A 23,087-nucleotide genomic window follows, 5' to 3' on the forward strand; every position below is an offset into this window, starting at 1 on the left:
TCTTCCTCTTCTTCGTCACTACTTTGCCAGTTTGTGGATCGATAAACAAAATCTTTTGTTTCGGATCTGTTTGGTGCTCCTGTGTCGGTACCGAAGCTTTTGGTTCCGAAAGGTGCCTTTGCTTACGATCGTCAATGTTCGGTGTTTTCGGCACCGAAGATTTGCTCGAGTCCGATTTTTTCGGTGTCGAGTGAGTCTTCGACGTCGAAGCATGTTTCGGTTTCAACATGGAATGTTTCGATGCCGAGCTTTCCCTTGCATGAAGCTTCGGTGTCGAAGTCGATGTCTACCGTTTCTCGGATCCGACATGGTGGAAAACCAATAGTTTCGGTTTCGTTGCCGGGCCCGAAGGCGGGGCGTCGGAAACTTTCTTCTGCGGTTTGACCGGGCTCGAAGGCGGGGTCGTTACCGCACGGGGTCGGTTTTTTGGTGAGGGGACGTCGTCACTCACGGTTTGTTGCACGTCGAGTTCTTAGACATCCGACTCGTCCCCTTCCGACCCCGACTGTTCTTCAAGATCCTCTTCTTCATCGAGGTGCGGGTCTTCAAACAGCTCCGGGATCGCCTCCGACTGCATTCTGGAAACCTCGTGTCTTCGAGCTCGACGGTTTCTAATCGTCGACTTGGAGGAGAATGCTGCGCAGGCTTCGCAGTCCCTGGATTCGTGTTCAGGCGATAGGCAGAGGTTGCACACCTCGTGTAGGTCCTTGTGTGGGAACTTAGCACCACACGTTGGACATTTCTTAAATGGAGACCTTTCCATGGACTCCGGGCTTGACCACGTCGAGAAGGCCTCTGTTCGTCGACATAGATCAAAGTTTTTCTTTGATGTTGGAGTCGAAACGCATCGGAATGGAAATGAAATCACGTTCGATAACAATACCGTCGAATTGGAAAGGGAATACGCGCCGAAAAGTCACTTCTTTCCGAAGTCGATCTGGAGCGCTTCAATCCTCAACCGAACCCGATGGCGGAAAAAACCATCTAAGGATGGAGCCGATGCCCATGCGCACTAGCAACCAAAGGAGGAGTCACCAATCTACAAAAGACTCTCCAAGAGAAAAACAAGTGCAATCATCCGAGCCCAACACCAGATGACGATCTATTCATAATGTACAATCTGCAGCCCATATGCCTCGAACACAACTTTACAGATTTCTAAGCTTAAATTACCTTTCTCATCCAGATGATTTGAAATAATTATAAATAGCAACTCATTAAAGAGACTAAACTTCATTAAACTTAAGAAAAGCATGCACACCTATGTTAGGTACACCTTACTGTGCAAAAAACAGCAGGGAACCATATGTAGGTATGCAGCTAGAATGTCCATTTGTGCCTTGATATTTTCATGAATATATGTGCTTGTGTTTTTTGGTTAATGCTACGACCTGATACAGTGGTGTGTCTGGAAAAGTGATTCCTATGGTAATACAAAATGGGTTTACCCTTGTACTCTTAAAAGAATGGATGTACCCCATTGTTTTATCATTTTTGTTTCAGAAGAGAATACATACCTGATTCGTGGGTATATCAGTCGACCCATTGCTCAGTGGATCATAGCTATTTCTTAAGTTCCCGAGAAACCACCAGGGCAGTCCGGCCACATCCCACTCCTCAAACACTAGCTCCATTTTCGGCTGCTTACTCAGGGGCTGAGAGGGGTCTTCGGACAGGTAGTCTGTAGATTCCAAAATAAATAGTCAGGAAAAAGTGTCAGAGCTAACTGTGAAGCATCATGAGACAGTAATGAGTATTCGTACTTCAATGTCCATCCCGCTAAGTGTGTTACTGTGTGAAAATTCCCCTGCCCACAGCCCCCCCCAGTAACAGCAGAAGCACCACATAACACCAATTTCAGGCCAGGAGCGTAGTTCTCTTAGAGCCTTTGCTGAATATCTCTGAAATCTCCCAATGACACATTAATACAAGATTGACACTTCTCACTTCAACAACCAACTCAAAATGACCACAGACAGTACATAAATGTGCAGACTGTTGAGTCAGCTTTGTTTAGAGCTCACCAGACACAAATGGCACTGCTCTCAACTTCTAACCGACAGTCCATGCTCTTGAACGGACTGATTGCTATGCTCTCAAGGAAATCAGTTTAATTGAAAAAATACGGTGCCCTAAATTAAACTAACTAGAACTTGTTCATTGCAACCTGTGCACTACAACCACATTTCAAATCACTCAAGCACTACGTATACACACTACAGGCCCTCCTTTCCACCTAGAAAACAAGGCCAGGAATGTTGACATAATTTGTGACTATTTATTTACAATAAATTTGATACATCGCTGCCTTTTCAATAAAAAATACTGTTTTATAGTTGTTTTATTCCATTAACACTACAACAGCATCAACCTGCGCTACACCACCAAAAGCACCTACAAAAACTTTAGAGGACAGAATGATGCATCTTGCCTCATCGCATGTTTGTGATACTGTGATCACATCACACTAAAGCTATACAAACACACAAATGAGTTCACAATGGTTTAAACAGATAAATCTCAGCATGCAATTTTAGTCCTTCAACCCTTATCAATCAGTATCTAATGCTCCACTTTCACAATTAAAAATGTACGCACCTAAAGAAATATCCAAGATCAGGAGAGGTACACCTTCATCAGACATTGCACCATAACCGAATGACGCATTATTCTGACCAATGCAGATTAATTATTCTCGAACAAGGGCATCCCCTCACAAGCACTGACAATATTCTTCAGTTAGCATTGTGTTGCTGCACACAATACTCTGATTGGCTACATCAAAAATGAAAAAGAATGCCTTTCAGGACCAGACTGAAAAGATTTGGGTCTTCCTCACGAAGAAAGTCAAGTGAAAAATGAAGGCTAAGCCTCAAAACTGTGACCAGCAGAAACCTCAAGGTTTCCCCCACCAAAACACTACCCAGAAAGCGCAATGTCCGCTTGGATGTTAAGAGCATCCAAGTATCTTAAAACGTGTAAACTACCCCCATCCCCCCCCCCCCCGCCCCCCATCGGAATTATTCATGGCTTGGAAGAGCGACTGTCTTAAAATATTCTAAGCTCACACCAGAATAATCATAAAATGTAATGCACTGAGTGGATATACCCTTTTCAAAATGTGCTTTATTGTAAACCACACACCCAAAGCTGAAAAATCACCGAAGAGGATGGGCATGCAAGTAATAAATTAGTATATAACAGCCCAGGTGAAAAATCATTGTCACAAATGATAAATTTCTTTATGGAGCCATCATTTTCCATTCCTTAGCTTTTTAGTGTGTTACCAAGCAGTGTCTTTCCCAAGGAAGATGCCCTCTAAAGGACACATGAACAATGAGGCATTCCCTCTTTATCTGAAAGTCCGAGTGAATCCATGAAGAACTCTAAAAATCTGGACAGACTGGATGGAATAACTTTTTCCAAGAAATCAGTTCCTGCATGACAAAAGGTTTGTTTGGCTTGTGCCATCAAAGAAAAAGGAAAGCACCTTGCTGATCACCATTATTTTTACTGCATACCCTTACTTTTGGAAACACCCAGAAAATGCACCCATAAGGTGCACGATCCTCTCTAGCAAAGGTGTTCTTGATTGTATGTACAGTAGAGGTTTACGAATGTATATTGAGTCACAAGCTTCAGGGAGAGGGCTATACATTGTAAAAGTAGCAAACTCAGTTCATCAAAATCTTGCCGTTTTGAACATTACTGACAGGCTTAGTAAAATCAGATTGTTGTTAGCCTTTCTAGGCCGTACTGTAATAAATCAAATCCCAAGTTGAAAAAAAGGCACTGTGGGAAAGTGGGTTTCTGTTGCAGTAACCTACCCACCCACTTTTTGCCTGATTGTTGATGCAACTTTGACTGCAGAGTACTGGGTCCCTGCTGTCCATGTTCCCAGTACCAGTGTTCCTTCCCCAAAACTGCACCATGATTGGCACTTCACACCCCCTGAAAATCTCTTGTAAATGGTACCATGTTACCTAGGGCATTGGGACTTTAGAGGGTCCCCTAAGGACCTCTCAAACCATGCAAAAGGCCCCTGCAGCCTGCATGCCTTGGTGCAGAGAAAAATTACAGTCAACATGGCACACAGCCTATGTGCCATGCCAAGCAGCACTAGGTAAGATAAATATAGTTGCAAATGTGCTTTGTCACAACCGTTTTGAACCCTTACAGTTGGTCGGTGAAATTGCTATCCACAGGTTGCCCCTACGGAAATAAATCAAGTTGTATTACCTGACAGTACTGTTTCTGTTACTAATCATGACATGAATTGCTGTTTTGAAATGTTGGACATGAAATTGGACAACCTAAATATTTTAATTTTACTACTGTCGGACCAGGTTACTAAATTATCAAATAGAACTTGCTATTGTGACCACGACAAAATCTGTCACGGGGAGGCTAATGAGTCTTTGACAATAGTTCAGTTAAGCACGATTTACAAACCTCCTTCCTCCAATATATAGTAAGGCAATACAACAGCTATTTCCCACGAATTACAACAGAACACAACCTGGGAAAATGGCTGTTCCTGGAAAGATGCTGAATAGTTCGCAATTTGTAGCAGACAAGCCCAGAGCTATTGAGACTGCTTTAGCAGTAAACCAACACCCGTCACTTATTCAAGGAAGGTGGGAGATCGTTATAATGGCAGCTGTCCAGAGTCTACTGTCAATTTTGTGTTGCCCACTTCTAATTTATCAAAGAGATACTGTGATAAAGTCTGTCCCATGGTGTCGCAAGATCATTTACCTACTCTTTTTAATTCAATTTATATGACCCAGGTCCTGAAGCTGAAACCAGGCTCTAATAAGGACACAGAAGTCCTGATCAACAAGGCGACTCACTGACTGAGGGTTGAACGAAAATGTCTCTCGGTGGTCAGATCAGACATGGTGTATGCTAAAAGTTATTCATCCAGTACAAGGACTCCTGATTACATTCAAGTTGCCTTTAAGTCCCATTATTTGGTAGAAAATCTTGTTAATTTTGAATTGCGCACTTGGCATTTAAACGGGATCAAACTGCTGGGAATAAGAATGAAAATCAATAAACAACCAGAAAGCCAGTACTGCAACCTCTATCTTAAAGCAAATTACCTGCGCGCAAAGAATTAAACTAAGTACGGGGCGGAGACACAGTTCTCAGATTGGATCTTTTTATTTTTTGTGATTTTAATAAAAATGGTTCAAATTTGGAAGTCTTATGGTGAGGTAGAATGGTCTACCTCCCCATAATGGTTAAAATCACAAAAATAGGCTGAGTTGTTTTTTCAAAACTCCGGTCTATGGTGTTTCTGTATTATATATTTTCTCCTTCTTATTGGTACTTAAATGATCAGTTTTTGACATTAAAATTGTTCATATCGTTGTGATTGTTTGTTGTGTATGAGAGAGTGCTTGATGAGTGTTAATGTTGATCAACTTGGTATGCTAGGGTGTTTTTCTTAATTATGTCATCTATTGCTGTTGTATCAATGTATGTTTTAAGAAAATGTCATTTTTATGAATTGTGTTTTTTGTAATGCTTGTGTTCGAATTTCAATAGAATTTTTTGGTAATCTTTGAACCAACTAATTCTTTTCAAAAAACTTTCAAAAATAAAAAGATCCAATCTGAGAACTGTGTCTCCGCCCCGCACTTAGTTTAATTCTTTGCGCGCAGGTAATTTGTTTTGAAATAGAGGTTGCAGTACTGGCTTTCTGGTTGTTTATTGGTATTGATGAGGCTTGACCTTACTGTGGGAAGCCCACACCCAGTGTTGATTTTTCGGGAATAAGAATGAAGGCATCGCTACCACCTGTCGAAATCCTAAGAAATATTGCTGCTGGCCCAACGAATCAGGAAGAAATTGACTGACTAATGTGTTTTACTAAAACAAACTATAATGCGCAATCATAATGTATAGACAGCTAAATATCTATGAATCCTAAAGTGTAGGGAACCGCTCATGTATTAGAGTATTGATGATTTTGCCTTGTCAGTTGTTAACTTCAGCAAATCCTCTGTGTATTGTGCTGGGGATGAAGTTACAGAGCCACGGGACAGGGCTAGGGGGTGTTCCCGGGGCTCTCTAACTTCTGTAGACACACCTACCCAGATAGGGAATCGTGAGCATAATTGCTGATACTATAACCTGTGTGTAAATTAGATATCAGATAGTTATCAGATGTGAATATGTTGCCCTAATTGGAATAAATCCCTTTGTAAATTTAGGTCAAGATGAGCCACTAGATGTCCCACCAGGAAATGGGCTAAGTGGGCAGAGTAACCCCCTACCCACTGTTCGATTACTATCATGGATATTGCTGGGTTGGGGGTCTAAATTGGTTGACGCTGGCTGGTTTACATATATAGCAAAACATGACATTTGTCTATAACAATAGACTTGGGCGACAGAGAAAGTATTTGTTGATGGGTTTACTTCCTATAGCGAGGATGCTAAACCGGCAGAGAGCTGTAGGCGGTCTTATTATTTTAATAAAGAGTGGACGCACTAGTAGATCCACATTGATGGTTATTATTAGTCTGGATCTAATGGGGATTACTATGAATTTCTTGTCTCGATTTTGTTTAACTATTTTATAATATTTATGTCAGAAATACAATGGGGTCTGACAAGTCACTTACATTATCCTTTTAGAAGAAGCTATGGATACCTTGAGTCCAAATACAAAGGTCGCAGTAGCACATGATTTAAATATTTCTTTGGAACCCTCAGTCTTTTTAAATAATGATACAATGCAGATTTACAAAGTTTCTTTTATAAAGATATCTCTAACTAGGTTTCTAATCCCGCTAAGGTTGAAAAATGGTTTGATCAAGCGTGTAAAGTAGCGAAGCTATCTCTGAGGAAGGCAATAATTGAGGGTGATCGTGCTAGTATTAAAGGGGCAAGAAATACCTTAAAGACAACTTTGACCAAGGCAAAAAAGAATTAGGACAATAATTTATGGCAAGATTTGCTGGACGCCAGTAAAACTATTGTTACTAGACTGTTTTGGCGTCTTGTGGCCCAAACAAAGCCGGACAAGTCCAATTTACATCATTACAATATTCTCCCGGATAAATGGCTGACGCACTTTACTGTTCTATATGCTCCAGGAGACTCACAGGATTTTGAATACAATGATACTTCAAATGTTCCTCAAGCTTTTGACCCTGTTGTCTTTAGTTTAGAAGCTACAACTAGAGCGATTGATTCACTGAAATCTGCTAGAGACCCCGGCCTGGACAAAATTCCAGATTTGTACAAATCTGAACCCTTGATCTGGTCCATCTACTTAAATGTATTGTCATGCCATAGCAGATGGTGGTATGGTACCAGATTCCTGGCTGGGGCCGAAATGATAGCAATATATAAAAAAGGTGACGCACGTGATCCATTAAACAATAGGCCAATTAGCCTTATTGATGAGCAAAAATCAATTAAATTCTGTCTCCCTTTCAGGTTGGTTTTAGAGCTGGAAATATGTTTCATTACAGAACCAAAAACGTTATGTGGCTTTTATTGACCCCAGAGCAGCGTTTGATCTTATACCACGCTCAACAATATGGCAAGCCCTGATAAACATGGGGGTCCAGGGCAACGTATTACATTTAATTAATAAATTGCATGTAAACAATTTTGCTCAAGTTTGCTGGGGCCCCAATGGATCATATCCCCATTGAGAGAGGGGCTCGCCAGGGCTGTGTCACAGCACCTACTTTATTTTCTTTGTACATTAACAATATTGTGGAAGTTCTAGAGCACTGTAGAAACGATTCCCCGGCTCTGAACAATAAGAAAATACCAATTATGCTCTTTTCAGACGATTCTCTTCTTATATTCAAAACCCCTATGGGTCTCCTAATTTTAATTGATACATTTTTAAACTTTTGTAAATCCAGAGGCCTAGAATTAAATACAAGTAAAACCAAGTATATGGTGTTTGAGAAGACAAAAATGAAAAATCCTACCATCCAGGTTGGAAGTGAGGCTCTTGATAGAGTACATCATTTTGATTACTTGGCCGTTGGAATCATGGACAACCTAAGGTGGACAAGTCACTTGAATAAATGTACATTAATAATTGAACACAAATCTAATGCCATCCTAAGGTTTTACAACCTCTATAATCTCTCCAGCCCTGGAAACATATTGCAGAATAGCACATGGAGTAGCGCTCTATGGGGCAGAGATTTAGGGTTTTGCCAACTGCCATTTGCTGACAATTATCGAAAATAAGTTTATTGGGAAACTACTTGGATTGCCTTCCAGCTCACTTCTTACCTCAATGTACTTTGATTTTAGGATAAAAAGAGTTGCCGACCTGGCGGTCTTAAAAAATGTAGCATATTGGATCCGACTCTGGACCACACCTGAACTTGGCGTCTTTAAAGACTCACTGATAGAGCTATTAAAAATTCCAGGAGTCAGAAATATCCCATGGGTTAAATCTGTTTCTGGCTGGTTTTGTAAACTTGGTATGCAGAATCTGTGGGATGACCCTATTATTAGTAACAAGCATTGGCATAGCCAATAGGTCTCGCTTTTATTTATTTATAAAGTTTTATATAGCGCTAACTTGATCCCGAAGGATATCAGAGCGCTTTACAATTTGAGACAAAGGTAACAAATTAGAACATTAGTGAGGCCTGCACAAATGACGTAACACATTTGTAGGTCTTTAAACTGGAAATAATAAATGTTAGAGAGAAAAGCTTCTTGACACCCACACAGTTTGTTTTCTCCACATACATTTATTTTATTTATTTTTATTTTTGATATTTTTATTGCGCGACAAATACCCGAAGGTGTCTCGGCGCATGTGTGAACTAGCAGGACTACAGTAATAGGATTCACTGGTCAAACAACCATGTCTTTACGAGCCTGCGGAAGCTCATCAAGTTGGGTGCATTTTTGATATTTAGTGGAAGAAGGTTCCAAAGTTTTGGTACAGCCACTAAAAAGCGACGGTCTCCCCAGGTAGCCGTTCTGGTACGAGGTACAGGTAGAAGGCAAGTGTTGGCGGATCTCAACAGTCTTTTGGGGGTGTAGACCTGAAGTGCCTCAGTCAAGAATTTAGGTCCTATGCCATGCACTGCCTTATAGGCAATGCAGAGGGCCTTGAACTTAATGCGGCTCTCTACTCTAAGCCAATGGAGCTGGCGGATAGCAAGGGTGGTAGGTTGGCGGCGAGGGATGTTTAGAAGAATTCTGGCAGCCGCGTTCTGTACTGACTGTAGCTTCAACAACACCTGTTTCTGGGTGTTAAGGAAGAGGGCATTTCCATAATCGATTTTGGAAAATACCAGAGTGGTAACTAAGGTCTTCCCAGCAGAGGTGGGGAGATAAGGCAGCAGTTTCTTTATTTTCTTTAAGATAAAGAAAGCAGAGGAGACAACCTTGTTGACATGAAGGTTGAATGTTAATTTGCTGTCAAAGATGACTCCCAAATTTCTCGCTTTTACCACAGGGACGGGTGGAGAGCCCAGTTGGTTAGGCCACCAGATGGGGGACCATTCTGGAGCGAGGTTGCCAAAGGTCATAACCTCGGTTTTGTCCGAGTTAAGCCTTAGGCAGTTGGAGGACATCCATGTACTAACAGCGAGCATGGCCTCCTGGAAATTAGCTGCCACTGCTGTGCCGTTCTTGTGGATCGCCAGCACCAGTTGGGTATCGTCTGCATAGGAGGTTAATCGTACCCCATAGGCCTTTATTACCCTCGCTAAGTCCGCTACATAGATGTTAAATAGCGTGGGACTTAGAGAGGAGCCTTGGGGTACTCCACATGGTAGTGCAGAGACGGGAGAATAGAAGTTACCCAACTTGACTGTCTGGGTACGGTCGGCCAGGAAGGATGAGATAAGGTCTCTGGCCAAACCATCTATCCCCAGAGCTGTGACACGGTCGACCAAGATAACATGGTCGACCGTGTCAAATGCTGCGGACAGATCCAGAAGAATTAGGATGGCCACTCCTCCCTGATCCATGATGGTTCGGATTTCGTCAGAGGCTTTTATTAGAGCAGTCTCCGTCCCATGTCCCTTCCTGAAGCCAAATTGCGTTTCGTCTAAGAGTTGGTGAGTGTCGACGTACTCTGAGAGCTGTTTGTTCATCAGAGTTTCGCAAATTTTGGCCGGGAAAGGGAGACAGGCAATAGGTCTATAACTGACCAAAGCAGAGGGATCCAGGAAGGGCTTCTTCAATAGAGGCTTAATCACTGCCTTCTTCCACGGGGCTGGGTAACAGCCGGTATGAAAGGCAGTGTTGCAGATTTCCATAAGTGGGTGAGAAATCACCTCACTTAGATTGGCCATCACTGGGGGGGGACAAGGGTCCAAAGGGGATCCTGACTTCGTGATAGAGATAAGTCTGTTGATTTGATCTTCTGAAGTGTCAGCGAAGTAAGAGAGAGGGTCATGGTTAATATGGGGAGTTTCCTTTCTTCTGACCGTGGAACTGGTCCCTACATCTCCACCAAAGGATGCATAGATGTCTGCCACTTTGGTGGTGAAGAAATTAGACAGTGCATTACAGAACAGTTGGGAGGGTTCTGCTCCAGGACCCGACTGAGGTGTGGATAAGGAATTGACCACTAGAAAGAGTTCTCTGGCCGAATTCCTAGCATTGTCAATTTGGGTCGAGAAATAGGTCGTTTTCCGGGTGATGATGGCCCTTTTATATATAGTTAAAGCATCTTTGTAAGATTGCTTAGCTAAGGGGCAATAAGATTTCCTCCAACGTCTTTCTAAATTCCGACAGTGTTGTCGGTGGAGTCTAAGCTCTTCTGTATACCATGCTGCTGAGGGCGACCTTCTATTAGGTTGGATGGATTTTTCTGGGGCAACCTGATCAGCGGCGTTCTTAATCCAGTCATGGAAAGCCGAAGCTGAGAGGACGGGATTAGATCCTAAGGTAGGGGAGGATAATGACAGAAAGTTTGCCATCTGAGGGATATCAGCATTCTTCCAGGCACGGATTGCTGCCCTACTCGGTGGTCTGGAAGCAGGAAGGTTAACTGGGGGAGTGTCAATAGAGAGTATAATGGCCCTATGGTCGGTCCAGGTAAGGGGTAAAATATCTGATATCTTGATGAGAGAGTTATTGGTAAAGACACCATCTAGTGTGTGTCCCGCCAGGTGAGTAATTCCCTTTACCAGTTGCTGAAGTCCTAGCGTGAGGAGGTCAGCAATAAGTTGGGAGGTGTCGTGGTTTCCATGTTCTTCCAGAGGGAAGTTGAAATCTCCCAATATTGTGTAATCAGCAGAGCCTATAATATACTGATTTAGCTCAGATAGGGAGCAAAGAAAGGAACTGCGAGGTCCGGGGGGTCGATAAAGCAAAATGCCTTTAAAAGTTTGTTTACTATTAAGATTAATTGCAAAGGCGGCAGCTTCACAATTAGTGGATGAGATGGGGTCGAGCGTGGTGTGGTACTGATTCTTAAAAATTATGGCAAGTCCTCCTCCTCTTCCTGATTGTCTATCATGTCTCACTACGCTATAGCCATCCGGGGTGGCCTGACAAAAGTCAGGTCCCGAGCCCGCATCTCCCCATGTTTCGGTGGCGAAAAGAAAGTCAAGATTATGCGTAGTGATAAACTCGCAAATATCTAGACAATGACATGGTAGAGAGCGTGTGTTGATAAGCGCCGCTCGACATCCCTGAAATGGGATAATGGCCGAACTAAGGGGGACGTCGGGAACTAGTGAGTGGGATAGAGTTGGCGATGGTAGCTTGTAGTTGCAGCCAGGGCACGGGGCGGGAATAATACCTGCAGCAGTTGAAGGAGGCAGGGAGATGCACTGGTGGCTAGGACATCCCGGATTGAGCAGTCTGAGTTGGGTCGAGGTATAGTGCACGTAAGAACCAGGAGTCATGGCCCTGGGCCGAGTCCGGTCGCGGACGGGCGCAGACGGGCTTGGCTTAGGCGCGGCTTCGGCGCGCGCCCGCTGCGCCAGCCCGCTGCGCCGTCTGGGCATAGTATGATTATATAGGACGTGAGGAGGGTGGGAGGCCGGCGCGACTAGAGCGCAGCCCCAGCCCACACCAAAGATGGCGCCCGCCGCCACCTACACCGAGTAAAAGAAATCGGCTGGGCGAGGCAGGAGAAGTGAATATGAAGCGTGAGAAGGGGTGTCAGTGTGCCTGCAGTAAAATTCCCTCTCAATTAATAATTTTAAAAGCCCCCACAAAGAAATAATATATCGATTTTTAAAATGTCATCAAGCAGTTTAAATCACAAAGTAAATCACAGTAATGCCAGCAGAAAAGGTAAAATAGTCGCTGATAGCTCGCAGCCCTAGACTCCCTCTAGGGAGAGCTCTGAAAGGCAGTGAGCGCCGGAAATGACCCTACTAAATAATCTGGGAGGGCGGGAGGCCGGCGCGACTAGAGCGCAGCCCCAGCCCACACCAAAGATGGCGCCCGCCGCCACCTACACCGAGTAAAAGAAATCGGCTGGGCGAGGCAGGAGAAGTGAATATGAAGCGTGAGAAGGGGTGTCAGTGTGCCTGCAGTAAAATTCCCTCTCAATTAATCATTTTAAAAGCCCCCACAAAGAAATAATATATCGATTTTTAAAATGTCATCAAGCAGTTTAAATCACAAAGTAAATCACAGTAATGCCAGCAGAAAAGGTAAAATAGTCGCTGATAGCTCGCAGCCCTAGACTCCCTCTAGGGAGAGCTCTGAAAGGCAGTGAGCGCCGGAAATGACCCTACTAAATAATCTGGGAGGGCGGGAGGCCGGCGCGACTAGAGCGCAGCCCCAGCCCACACCAAAGATGGCGCCCGCCGCCACCTACACCGAGTAAAAGAAATCGGCTGGGCGAGGCAGGAGAAGTGAATATGAAGCGTGAGAAGGGGTGTCAGTGTGCCTGCAGTAAAATTCCCTCTCAATTAATAATTTTAAAAGCCCCCACAAAGAAATAATATATCGATTTTTAAAATGTCATCAAGCAGTTTAAATCACAAAGTAAATCACAGTAATGCCAGCAGAAAAGGTAAAATAGTCGCTGATAGCTCGCAGCCCTAGACTCCCTCTAGGGAGAGCTCTGAAAGGCAGTGAGCGCCGGAAATGACCCTACTAAATAATCTGGGAGGGCGGGAGGCCGGCGCGACTAGAGCGCAGCCCCAGCCCACACCAAAGATGGCGCCCGCCGCCACCTACACCGAGTAAAAGAAATCGGCTGGGCGAGGCAGGAGAAGTGAATATGAAGCGTGAGAAGGGGTGTCAGTGTGCCTGCAGTAAAATTCCCTCTCAATTAATAATTTTAAAAGCCCCCACAAAGAAATAATATATCGATTTTTAAAATGTCATCAAGCAGTTTAAATCACAAAGTAAATCACAGTAATGCCAGCAGAAAAGGTAAAATAGTCGCTGATAGCTCGCAGCCCTAGACTCCCTCTAGGGAGAGCTCTGAAAGGCCAGGAGCAGAGTTCATTGTAGGGATGACAGCATCAGCACATGGGGGAGAGAATTTAAGACTGAATGGGTTAAATGATGCAGTATTCCATAGTTTCTGCTGTAAGTGGATTCTACGTACAGTCACGTAATATTATGTGCATTTGTAAAGCATACTATCACCTGCAAGAGTATCCTGGTGTTGAGCAGGTGTGTACCTAGTTCCGCCTGTGGTAGGTTGGTTACTCGAAAGCCAGGTCTTCAACTTCTTGGGGAATTCAAAAAGAGAGGAGGAGGCTCTTATGTGGAGTAGGAGGCTGTTCCCCTCCTCAGGAGCGATGTAAGAGAACTCACGTTCTCCTGATCTGGCTTGAAAGGAATCCCGCAGGGCAGGTGTGCCTGGGTGGTTGTTGATGTGGACGCGCGTTATATTTTATGTGGAATCAATCTCGTCTTGGTCACGTTTTGCGATATGCAATGATGACATGGGCTGAATAATATGTACAGAAATTGAATGATCTCACATAAACCAATCTAAACTGGACAGCTTGCAATGCAAGGCTTATTCATGCACCCTACTGGCAACATGCAAATTTCTCAAATTCCATATCCGTTAGAGAAGAATTGGAGAAACTGTGTTGTTTGGGAGTAATTGAGCCGGTGGAGGCCACGGAGTGGCTTGCACCTATTGTGGCAGCGAGGAAAAGGGATGGGGCAGTGCGCCTATGCATAGACTTGAGGTCTCTTAACAAGGATGTAATAGTGGACAAGTTTCCCCTCCCTAATATATCCCAAATGATGAGCAGACTAGCTGGTGCTAAGGTCTTTTCCATCCTATTTTATTTTATTTAGTTATAAAGTTTTATATAGCGCAAACTTGATCCCAAAGGATATCAGAGCGATTTTCAATTTGAGGCAAATATCTCCTTATTATAAGGTTAGGCTGCACCCAGAGTCACAAGATCTGGAACCTTATAAGTATTTAGTTATGCAGCACTATATACTTGGTGCAACAACATCAAGTGTTGCATGGCTAAATATTTATAGTGTGATGTTTTCTGCAAAATAATGGATTTGCTGCATAATTCATCATATGATGCATAATTTGCAGATTTTTCAAAAAAAAGTTTTCAGCTCAAATGGAACAAAAGTTATGGAAAAGGTGACAAAAGTAATCACCACCTTGTAATTTCCTATTGCTGTATTGTACTGTTAAACTGTTATTAATGAGGTAGAACCTTTGCCAAGGCAGAATTAACATCTGTAAAGTAAAATTAAAAAAAAGTCAAAATTGCCTTTTCTTGACACATAATTTAGTCAACGGTGCTGCATATTTTAGTCTACACATGTTGCAAAGTTCCAGACGCCCTGACCCTATCATATTTCGTGGCAGTGATGCAATTTCCGTTTATAGTTCACGTTTTACTTCAGCTTGCATTTCCTAAGAGTATTTGCTTCTTTCAAGAGGTTGTGTTTCTATTGCTGCATTCATGCAAGAGAGGGCATTTGTATATTGCGTACTATGAAGTGAGTCCCCAGTAAGTGTGTGAGTTCAGGTTGCAGGTGGGTTTTTGTGACGGTGCAGGATTGAGAGCTCTGGAGTTGAGGCTAAAGGCATTGCACTTTCTCAAGGCACATGTACATCTAGCCGTTGGCCTCTCTACAGAGAACGCAGAGCGAAGGTTCATATGTGCAAGGTGGAAAGGGCGAGATATGCAGATAGGGAAATTCTGAAAGCTGTGCGGAGAAAAGGGTGCACGTGTCTATCAGAGAGAGACGGCAGAAGAAAGTGGTGTGAAGGTGAGAATGTGTTCGAGACACCCCAAAGTACACTACACCTTCCACAGACCTTAATAACATAATTCAAAATCTAGAATGTTAACAATTGAAAAGTTTTCAATTATAATTATTCAATACAATCTTGCTGATACTCATTTACCTGATACAGCTACCAAGCATCTGCAAAGCCAATAAACAGGTCTGGCTTGTTTGAAGTATACGTGCCGAGTGCTGTAACATGTCTGGATGAGGTAACAAACAAAACAAAACAAAAAAGGTACACTAAAAAAAGTCAAGGACCATATGTAATGTGAAGGACAGGTTTTTAGTTTACATATTTTATCGCACGCCATTCATTGCATTTACCACGCCTCTTGGCCAGGATTCCTAATTGCGCCTCTTTGGCCATGCCACTGCCACCCACCTTTTCATTTCACATAAAACAATTACTATAGCTCACGCAGACTGGTGTGCGAGACCTTAAAATAAATTTGCTCACTTATATAACCTTTCAAATACTGACCGAGGGCAAATAACTAAAAAAAAAAAAAAATCTGGATCCTAAAGAAAATGCATTTAATTAAAGAAATATCAGCATTGTTTAGGTTAACGTATATGAGAGACCGCTGAACTAACGTTAAATAGGAGAGATGGCATTGTAGTTTGATTTCAAAAGATTAGGAGCAAGTCACAGTTTGAAAACAACTATAAATTGCAAAACCTCCACTTAAAAGCGGTCTGAAAAGAATGACAAATACAGAATTGGGCAGGAGTTTAAATAAAGGAAAACACAGGTATGCTAAAAAGAGGGTGCAGTCGAGTCGACGTGCTATATTGCCCAATTTTCTCAGCAGTGCAGCATGAGAAGCTTATGGAATCTATAACAGAATGAATGACAGATAAGGGCAGCAGCCAGAACAATTCCAAGGAGAAAGAGCTGACACTATACATTGTCTGGCATTCCCACACGGGACACATCCCCTTGTATCTCACTGGCTAAGAGCAGATTGTTGGAGCAATTTCGCCTATCTTTTGGTTTGGTTCTCACCATTCCATTAACAGCTGCTGGCGAGACAGCGAGCTAAACGAGTGCAGAAAAAAGTCACTTTTTCATACAGTGGCTTTAAGTTGCTCGGCCCGCAAGTCATGGGCATGCCATTTAACAACTAGAACGAGTGGAATCCTGGTGTAAATAAAAAGAAGCGTCGTTTGGATGGACCGTCCACCCTCGTAGCATATTCTACAAATTCTATAGTTGTAGTCTGCAATGTATTAAACCAAAACCGGCGAGCGTGTAATTTCCTGCTATTTCTGTAGAATGCTTTGAAAGGGCGCGCTGCAAGTTAAACAAGCTGGTAATGTTTGTGTAAATAAAACATGCGGGCGCGAACGGGAGTTGTGTGCGAGCAAAAGTGAAAGATCAGCAACAGAACATTGGAGAGGCGTAGCGAGGCATGCGCGTAACAGCAAGCTGGTGGCCTCCTTTGGTAGCACTTTAAAAACCCGCTTACTAAATGTTTCGCCATACCAGCGCATACCCTGGCTCTAGCGAGACCTAAAAACCACTACAAAATAATAAGACCGATATTGGGCCAACATAAATGATCGATACGTAATGAACAGCTCAAGTGGAACTGCAATTACAATGTTCAACTTCAAGCATTTTCCAATGTTTGAAGAGTTTTTAGATTGAATATCTAGCCTCTAACTAAGAATTTGCATTTACGATGGTGCAGCACTCTTCCTTTAATATCTTTTACAAGTAAATGGCACACAAATCAAGAATATAAAATCTGTCCTGAATGTGACTTGAGTAATGAAGATGAGAAACCTATAATTTTTTTTGTACAGAATATTTTATCTTAAGTTGTAAATGGTTAGTTCCAATTTGTTGTGACTTGGGCACTCATAGTCACTTGGAAGCTTTTAGGATTTAAAAATTGACATTGTTAAAAATAGTATTTGCAGTTAGCACATTTTTACAAGCAGTATGGTCTAAGACACCAACAATTTTTTAAATGCAATTGATTGATGATATTGTTAACCAAATATGCCCCTCATTAAATTGCTGTTTGCACATTTGTACATATGGACGCCCATTTTATGATTCTATTGCACTGCCTTTAAAATCTTAGAAGAGGCTATTATTCTGTAAAACTGTATAGGCATTTTGTAGATGATACGTTTTTAACTCTGCTGAGGTAAAAAGAACTGTAAGCCTATAGCGAATTGTTTTTATGTTTGGTGTTTTTAATAAAATATATATATTACAAACGATTTTGCACATTAGTATCGGTTGCACTTTGCATAGCCACTTTATGAACTTCTTATATTGTCATCACCTGGAGAAATTCTGTTTAAGTATATGAGGTGATTAAGATAGGCTTCTTAAGGGATGCAGATGAATTGTAATTTAGAATTGGTAGCTGTGATGAATGAATGAATAAAGACACTTATATAGCACACAGCTACTCAACTAGAGTGTCCCGGCACTCAGACCTGCCTTCCTGACAACACAACAGACACCATGTCGCTAATGCTGTAAAAAAAAAGCAAAAAACAATTTGATGGACAGAATGTAGATCAATGTCTTACATTCACCCCAGTACAAGGATCTGGGCCTAAATCCATCGTTTTTTGCACTCCACACCACCCTGGGTTAGATAATGGCTTTATGCAAATCAGCTCTGACCCTGTGCCCCATGGGAACAGTCCAGTCCGAACTACACAGCCATATCTTTCCCAGACCGGAATCAAGCATCCGAGGACCGGACCGGTTTCGAGGTAACACCTCTCATCAGCCCGGCTAGCTTGACTCCAGTGGTGTGGAGGCTCTGGGACCGCCCTAAGTGTGCTGGGGATGCCCAGACGTGGGTCCCAGGCACTCTACACCACTGGAGTCAAGCTAGCCGGGCTGATGAGGTGTTACCTCGAAACCGGTCCGGTCCTCGGATGCTTGATTCCGTTCTGGGAAGGACATGGCTTTTGTAGTTCGGACTGGACTGTTCCCATGGGGCACAGGGTCAGAGCTGATTTGGATATGGACTGGGTTGAGTGTGTGACATTGATCCACATTCGGTCCATCACCTGTTGTGTTTGTAAAAAAAAAAGCAGCTAAAAGAAGAGCAGTTTATTTAGGGAATGACCAGGTTTTAAGCAATTTCCTAAACATGACTAAATCAGTCACAAATCTTTATGACATCGGGAGAGCGTTCCATGCCTGTGCTTCCAGGGAACCTGAAGGAGGTGCCTCCCGATCGAGCGCAAAATGTTCTGGGAACAGAAGCCATGTTCCGGGAGGAGGATCTCAGTGTTCTGGGTGGTGCATATTGGGCTACTCTCCTGCTGAGATAGTCCACGACACTCCCATGAAAGACCCTGGGGGGCCAGGGCCTTAAACATGATCCTCTTTTCCAATGGGAGCCAGTGCAGAACTTTAGGATGAGGGGAAATATGGGTCCTCTGTTTCAGCATAAGAACTGCTCTGGCAGCTAAGTTTTGGGCCACTTGCAGGCACCTAAGCAGGTATTCAGGCAGGCCCAGATACAGAACATTGTGGTACAAAAAGGGGGCGGGGGGGGGGGGGGGGGGGAGTAGACCCAAAATAATCACTGGGACCTGGGTTGCAACTCTAGGGCTTCATGGTAAATTGGGGGCCCGAGGCTCCAAGCGGGCAGCCAATAGTAATGAAACAGATTTTGATATGTGGGTCTAAATCCCGGATGTCATCAAAAGAAATGCACCGCCAGGGACTGGTCGGCGTGAAGCAAAACATCACAAAACAGAATTAATCTGCATCCAATGCAGGCTTGTGCAAAGGGGTTGCCGCCTGAAGAGGTCGAGGCACGCGTTCAAAAAACACCGGATCACGGCCGCGTTGAGGTCGGTCACGCCGTATCAAAGACCGACCTAAACGCTTGTTTCACTACTATTGTCTCGCTTGGAGCCTCGGGCCCCCAAATTACCATGAAGTCCTAGAGCCGTGATGACAAGTCAGTCACGGTCTCCTGCCCCCACCGTGTTTGTCCTGATGAAGACCCCAGCCTAAGGTTCTCACCGTTTCCTAGAATTAGAGGGGTCGAAACGTCGACGATCTTCCACCTTGCCCACCAACAAACCATATTGTTATATTGATTTAAATGGTTATTTTTGGAGGCTTCTGTAATTATTATTATTATTATTAAATGAAATTTGTAGAGCGCGCTGACACCATGGGTTTCCTTGCGCTATGGGACATCGAATTCCAGGACTGAGGTAGAGTGCAGGGTTAGCAGGGTGAGGGAAAAAGAAAAGTTTTAAGCAACTTCCTAAAATGAAGGAGGGAGCTGCTTGATTTGATGTTCAAGGGAAGGGAGTTCCAGAGTTACGGAGCCAAAAAGGCAAATCTTCGTCTACCGAATGTGTTAGTTCTGGTTTTGGGTGTGATAAGAGATTTTTGATAGGTGGAACGGAGGTTGCGGTTTGGACAGTAGGGACTGATAAGGGAACTCAGAAAGACAGGGCTGGGGCCCTTGAGGGCTTTGTACGTGAGACAGCCCAACTTGAAGGCTACCCTTTGTTCCATTGGTAACCAGTGAAGTTTGGGCATCATGGGTTTGGCAGATTGCCATTTATGAGATTTAAAGATGATCCGGGCCGCCTGATTTTGGACCACCTGAAGGCGGTGAAGGAGAGTTTTTGGAAGTCCGTGATAAATGGAGTTGGAGAAGTCAAAACGGGAGAGCACAAGAGAGATGATAACCTGGGTCAGGGCAGGTGTGGGAAGCAGATGGCTGACCTTACGGATTTTTCTGAGCTGGAAGGAGCAGGATGAATGTAATGAATGTTAAATGACATTAATGTGTTGAACGTGGCTGAATTTACAAGCCAACACGCATCGCAATCTTTGTTAAAATTGGGTCTTAAAGACTAGTATCATGTCAAACACAAAATATTGGTGGGCTTTGGCCCGATGATTCTCAGCGACCTAGGCCACCCCTATATTCCTACCCGTGCTATGCGGATCTTCACTTGATGCGGGTGTCACGATTCCGTAGAGCCTGAGGAGGTACATTTAAAGTTTTAGCACTGACTATTTGGAACTCGCTGCCTCTCTCCATTAGGAATATTTCCAATCTCTTGGCTTTCAGAAAGGCAGTAAAGACCTGGTTTCTTCAGTAGCAGTATCCTCACATCCACCTTTTCTGACTTTTCGGTGGGCCGTCGCTTTGCTGGGACAGCCATGCGCTCTACAAATTACATAACATAACATAAAAATGTCTCCATTCATCCGGAGGAGAAGTGCTAAAGAAAATGATTTCGGACTTCTCCGGGTAACATTTCAATTGGTTGGTCCTAAACCACGCAAACACATTAGAGGCAGATTCTGATCCTCTCACCCTCAAAGTCCTTTCCCTTGGCACATGTACACAGGAGCTGCATGTTGTCGGCATAAGAGATCATTTTAGCAATGTATGCTTCCGCCAGAAATGCAAGTGGGAACATATGCAGATTAAATAGTGTGGGGCTCAGAATGGAGCCCTGTGGGACCCAGTCATTAAGACTGGGGATTGCAGCTGCATAGGGGGGTAACCATACCGCCTGACCTCTGTCTTTCGTAAAGGAGGAGAGACAATTTAAAACAGTGCTGCCAATACAGAGTGCCTGCATCCTGTCCAAGAGCTTATTAAGGGTGCGGTATCGAAAGCCGATGGCAGATCTAATAAGATTAGGATGGTTTTCCCTCCCCCATCAAGGATCTCTTTGATGTGTTCAGAGACCTCTAATAATGCGGACTCTGTGCTATTGTTGGCTCTGCAGCCAGACTGGCTGATAAGTAGGAGGTTATTCATTTCTGTATCGTCCGTAATAACCTTATTCACATATTTTTCCAGAACCTTGTAAAAAGCTGGTAGCAGGGAGATGGGTCTGTAATTCACTGGTACTTTAGGGACAGCTGAAGGCTTCTTAAGCAGTGGCAAGATTTTGGCCTGCTTCCATATAGGAGGCACATGGCCAGCGGCTAGAGATAAATTAACAATTTTATTTACCAGCAGATTTACTGCCATGATCACACTTTCCAACAGTTTAGCGGGACACGAGTCTGCAGGGGAGCCGGATTTAAGGTCCTTGATGATAGCCAGGGAAATTTCTGAGGTTGCAGCTGGCAAAGCTTATGAACATGTTCGTGAGTGGACCCTTCTTAAAGGATTCTTCAATGGTCTCAATTTTCTCCTGAAAGAAAGTTGCAACTTGGTGCATCCATTACAGAGAAAGGGGGAGAGACCTGTCAACAGAAGACGGGTGGTGAAGGCTTTAAAAATGTTAAAAAGCTCCTTGCTTTGATTACTGGATCATTCAATTTTGACGGTCAGAGTACTTTTTTTTGCCTGAAACTTTAGTGTAGTGGGACTTCAGTGCTAGTTTATTCTCGTGTTTGGAATCCGGGTCAAAGTTTTTCCTCCATTTCCTTTCTAAGTGTTTGCAGACGCTCTTACTAGATCTTAGTGCCTGTTAAACCAGGGAGCAGAAGATCTAATTTTCTTATGGGTACATGTCTGAAGTAGAGCTAATTCATGAGCGCACCCAAGTGTCTAAAAGAAGAGCATCTCTCTCAGGATTCCTTGAGAGTAGAGGGGGGTGAAAGCCTCCTGTGCCTCCCCTAGGGTAGAGGATGGGACTCAATTGAAGGCTCTGAAACTGGTTTCTTTTTTATTTAGAGGAAGTGAATGACCTTTCCCCAGCTTAGGTACCCTAAAGCTAATAAGGTAGTGGTCACACCATATCAAAGGTACAGGCTTATCTACCTCAAGCTCCAGGTTAGCAAAGATCAGGTCAATGGCGTGACCCCTATTGTGAGTAGGATGAGACACAAAAGGAGCAAGGTTGAGGGCTGAGAGAGATTCAGTCAGGTAAATAGCTTCCGGTTCTCTGGATATATCCATATGGATATTAAGATCCCCCCAAATTATAAAATGGATGTACCCAATGCTTGGGTAGCAATCACGCAATTTAACCCCTTCGGTGCTCATGACTAGCTGAGCTCGTCATGACAACACCCATTTCTATTAGGGCCCAGCGCAGGAGAGGAATATCTCAAGCGGCCAAGGTGTTAAGGAGTTGAGAAAGGAGCCCGCAGGGCCCATAAATCAGGGCTCCTGCAAGAGATTGCTGTGTAGATAGAGAGCAATGAAATCCAAAGCATTCTGCACCCAACAGCTCATCCAGGGAAATAGGAATGCATACATCTATTTCTTTATAAATAATAGCTACACCCCCTCTTTTGCAGACCAGGCGGTCCAACCTGAGGACCTTATAGCCAGGGGGAATCACTGCTGCAAGGATGGGGTTTGAAAATCGCGCAAGCCAAGTCTCTTAAAGAAACATCAAATCAGGAAGATATTCTTGCAATAGATCCAAGATTGGGGATTCATGTTTCTGTAGGGAATGTGTGTTAAGTAACAGAGCCTTTAAATAACCGCTGGAGCAGACCTTAGCACAGCCCCAACTAAGATTAGCAGGTTTCATGGTCGATATCTTATCACCATGGGTTAGATCCTAATTACAGCATGGACATTTAAAAGCAGGGTGGAGCTGTCATACTGGCTACTTGTCACCCCTGGTAAATTTGGCAGCATGGGCAGCGCTGGATGCCCCTGCTTATCAACAAGAAGACGGACATGGTGCCGCTCAATGTGCTATTGGGTTGAAGAACCCGGAAATGTCAGCCCCCACCTCCTGGTACAATTCAAATTCAATTAACAGTTTGCACAGCAAACACAAGTTATTGAACAGAGTGCAGAGTGGACGGCGAAAGCTAAAAGCAGTGTTAGTTTAAGAGCAGAGATAATTTAAGAGCAATTAAAAAAATGCATATAGCAGCCGGCGTGTGAGTGGGGTTCAAGCAAAGGCCAACATGATGACATTCTCTTATT

At 43.5% G+C, this 23,087-nt stretch overlaps 1 protein-coding gene across 3 annotated transcripts in view; it reads right to left on the reverse strand.

Annotated features, from left to right (window-relative positions):
* Positions 1-23,087, reverse strand: part of MDM4 (MDM4 regulator of p53) — a 417,739-nt gene that overhangs the window by 164,609 nt on the left and 230,043 nt on the right. For all 3 annotated transcript variants that reach the window (XM_086923458.1, XM_086923459.1, XM_086923457.1), the window contains one exon: positions 1,518-1,681. In XM_086923458.1, the coding sequence (XP_086779584.1) occupies positions 1,518-1,681 (164 nt within the window). The remainder of the gene's footprint in view (positions 1-1,517; positions 1,682-23,087) is intronic.

Source organism: Lissotriton vulgaris, chromosome 5 (assembly GCF_964263255.1).
Source record: "Lissotriton vulgaris chromosome 5, aLisVul1.2, whole genome shotgun sequence".
NCBI classification, from domain to species: Eukaryota; Metazoa; Chordata; class Amphibia; order Caudata; family Salamandridae; genus Lissotriton; species Lissotriton vulgaris.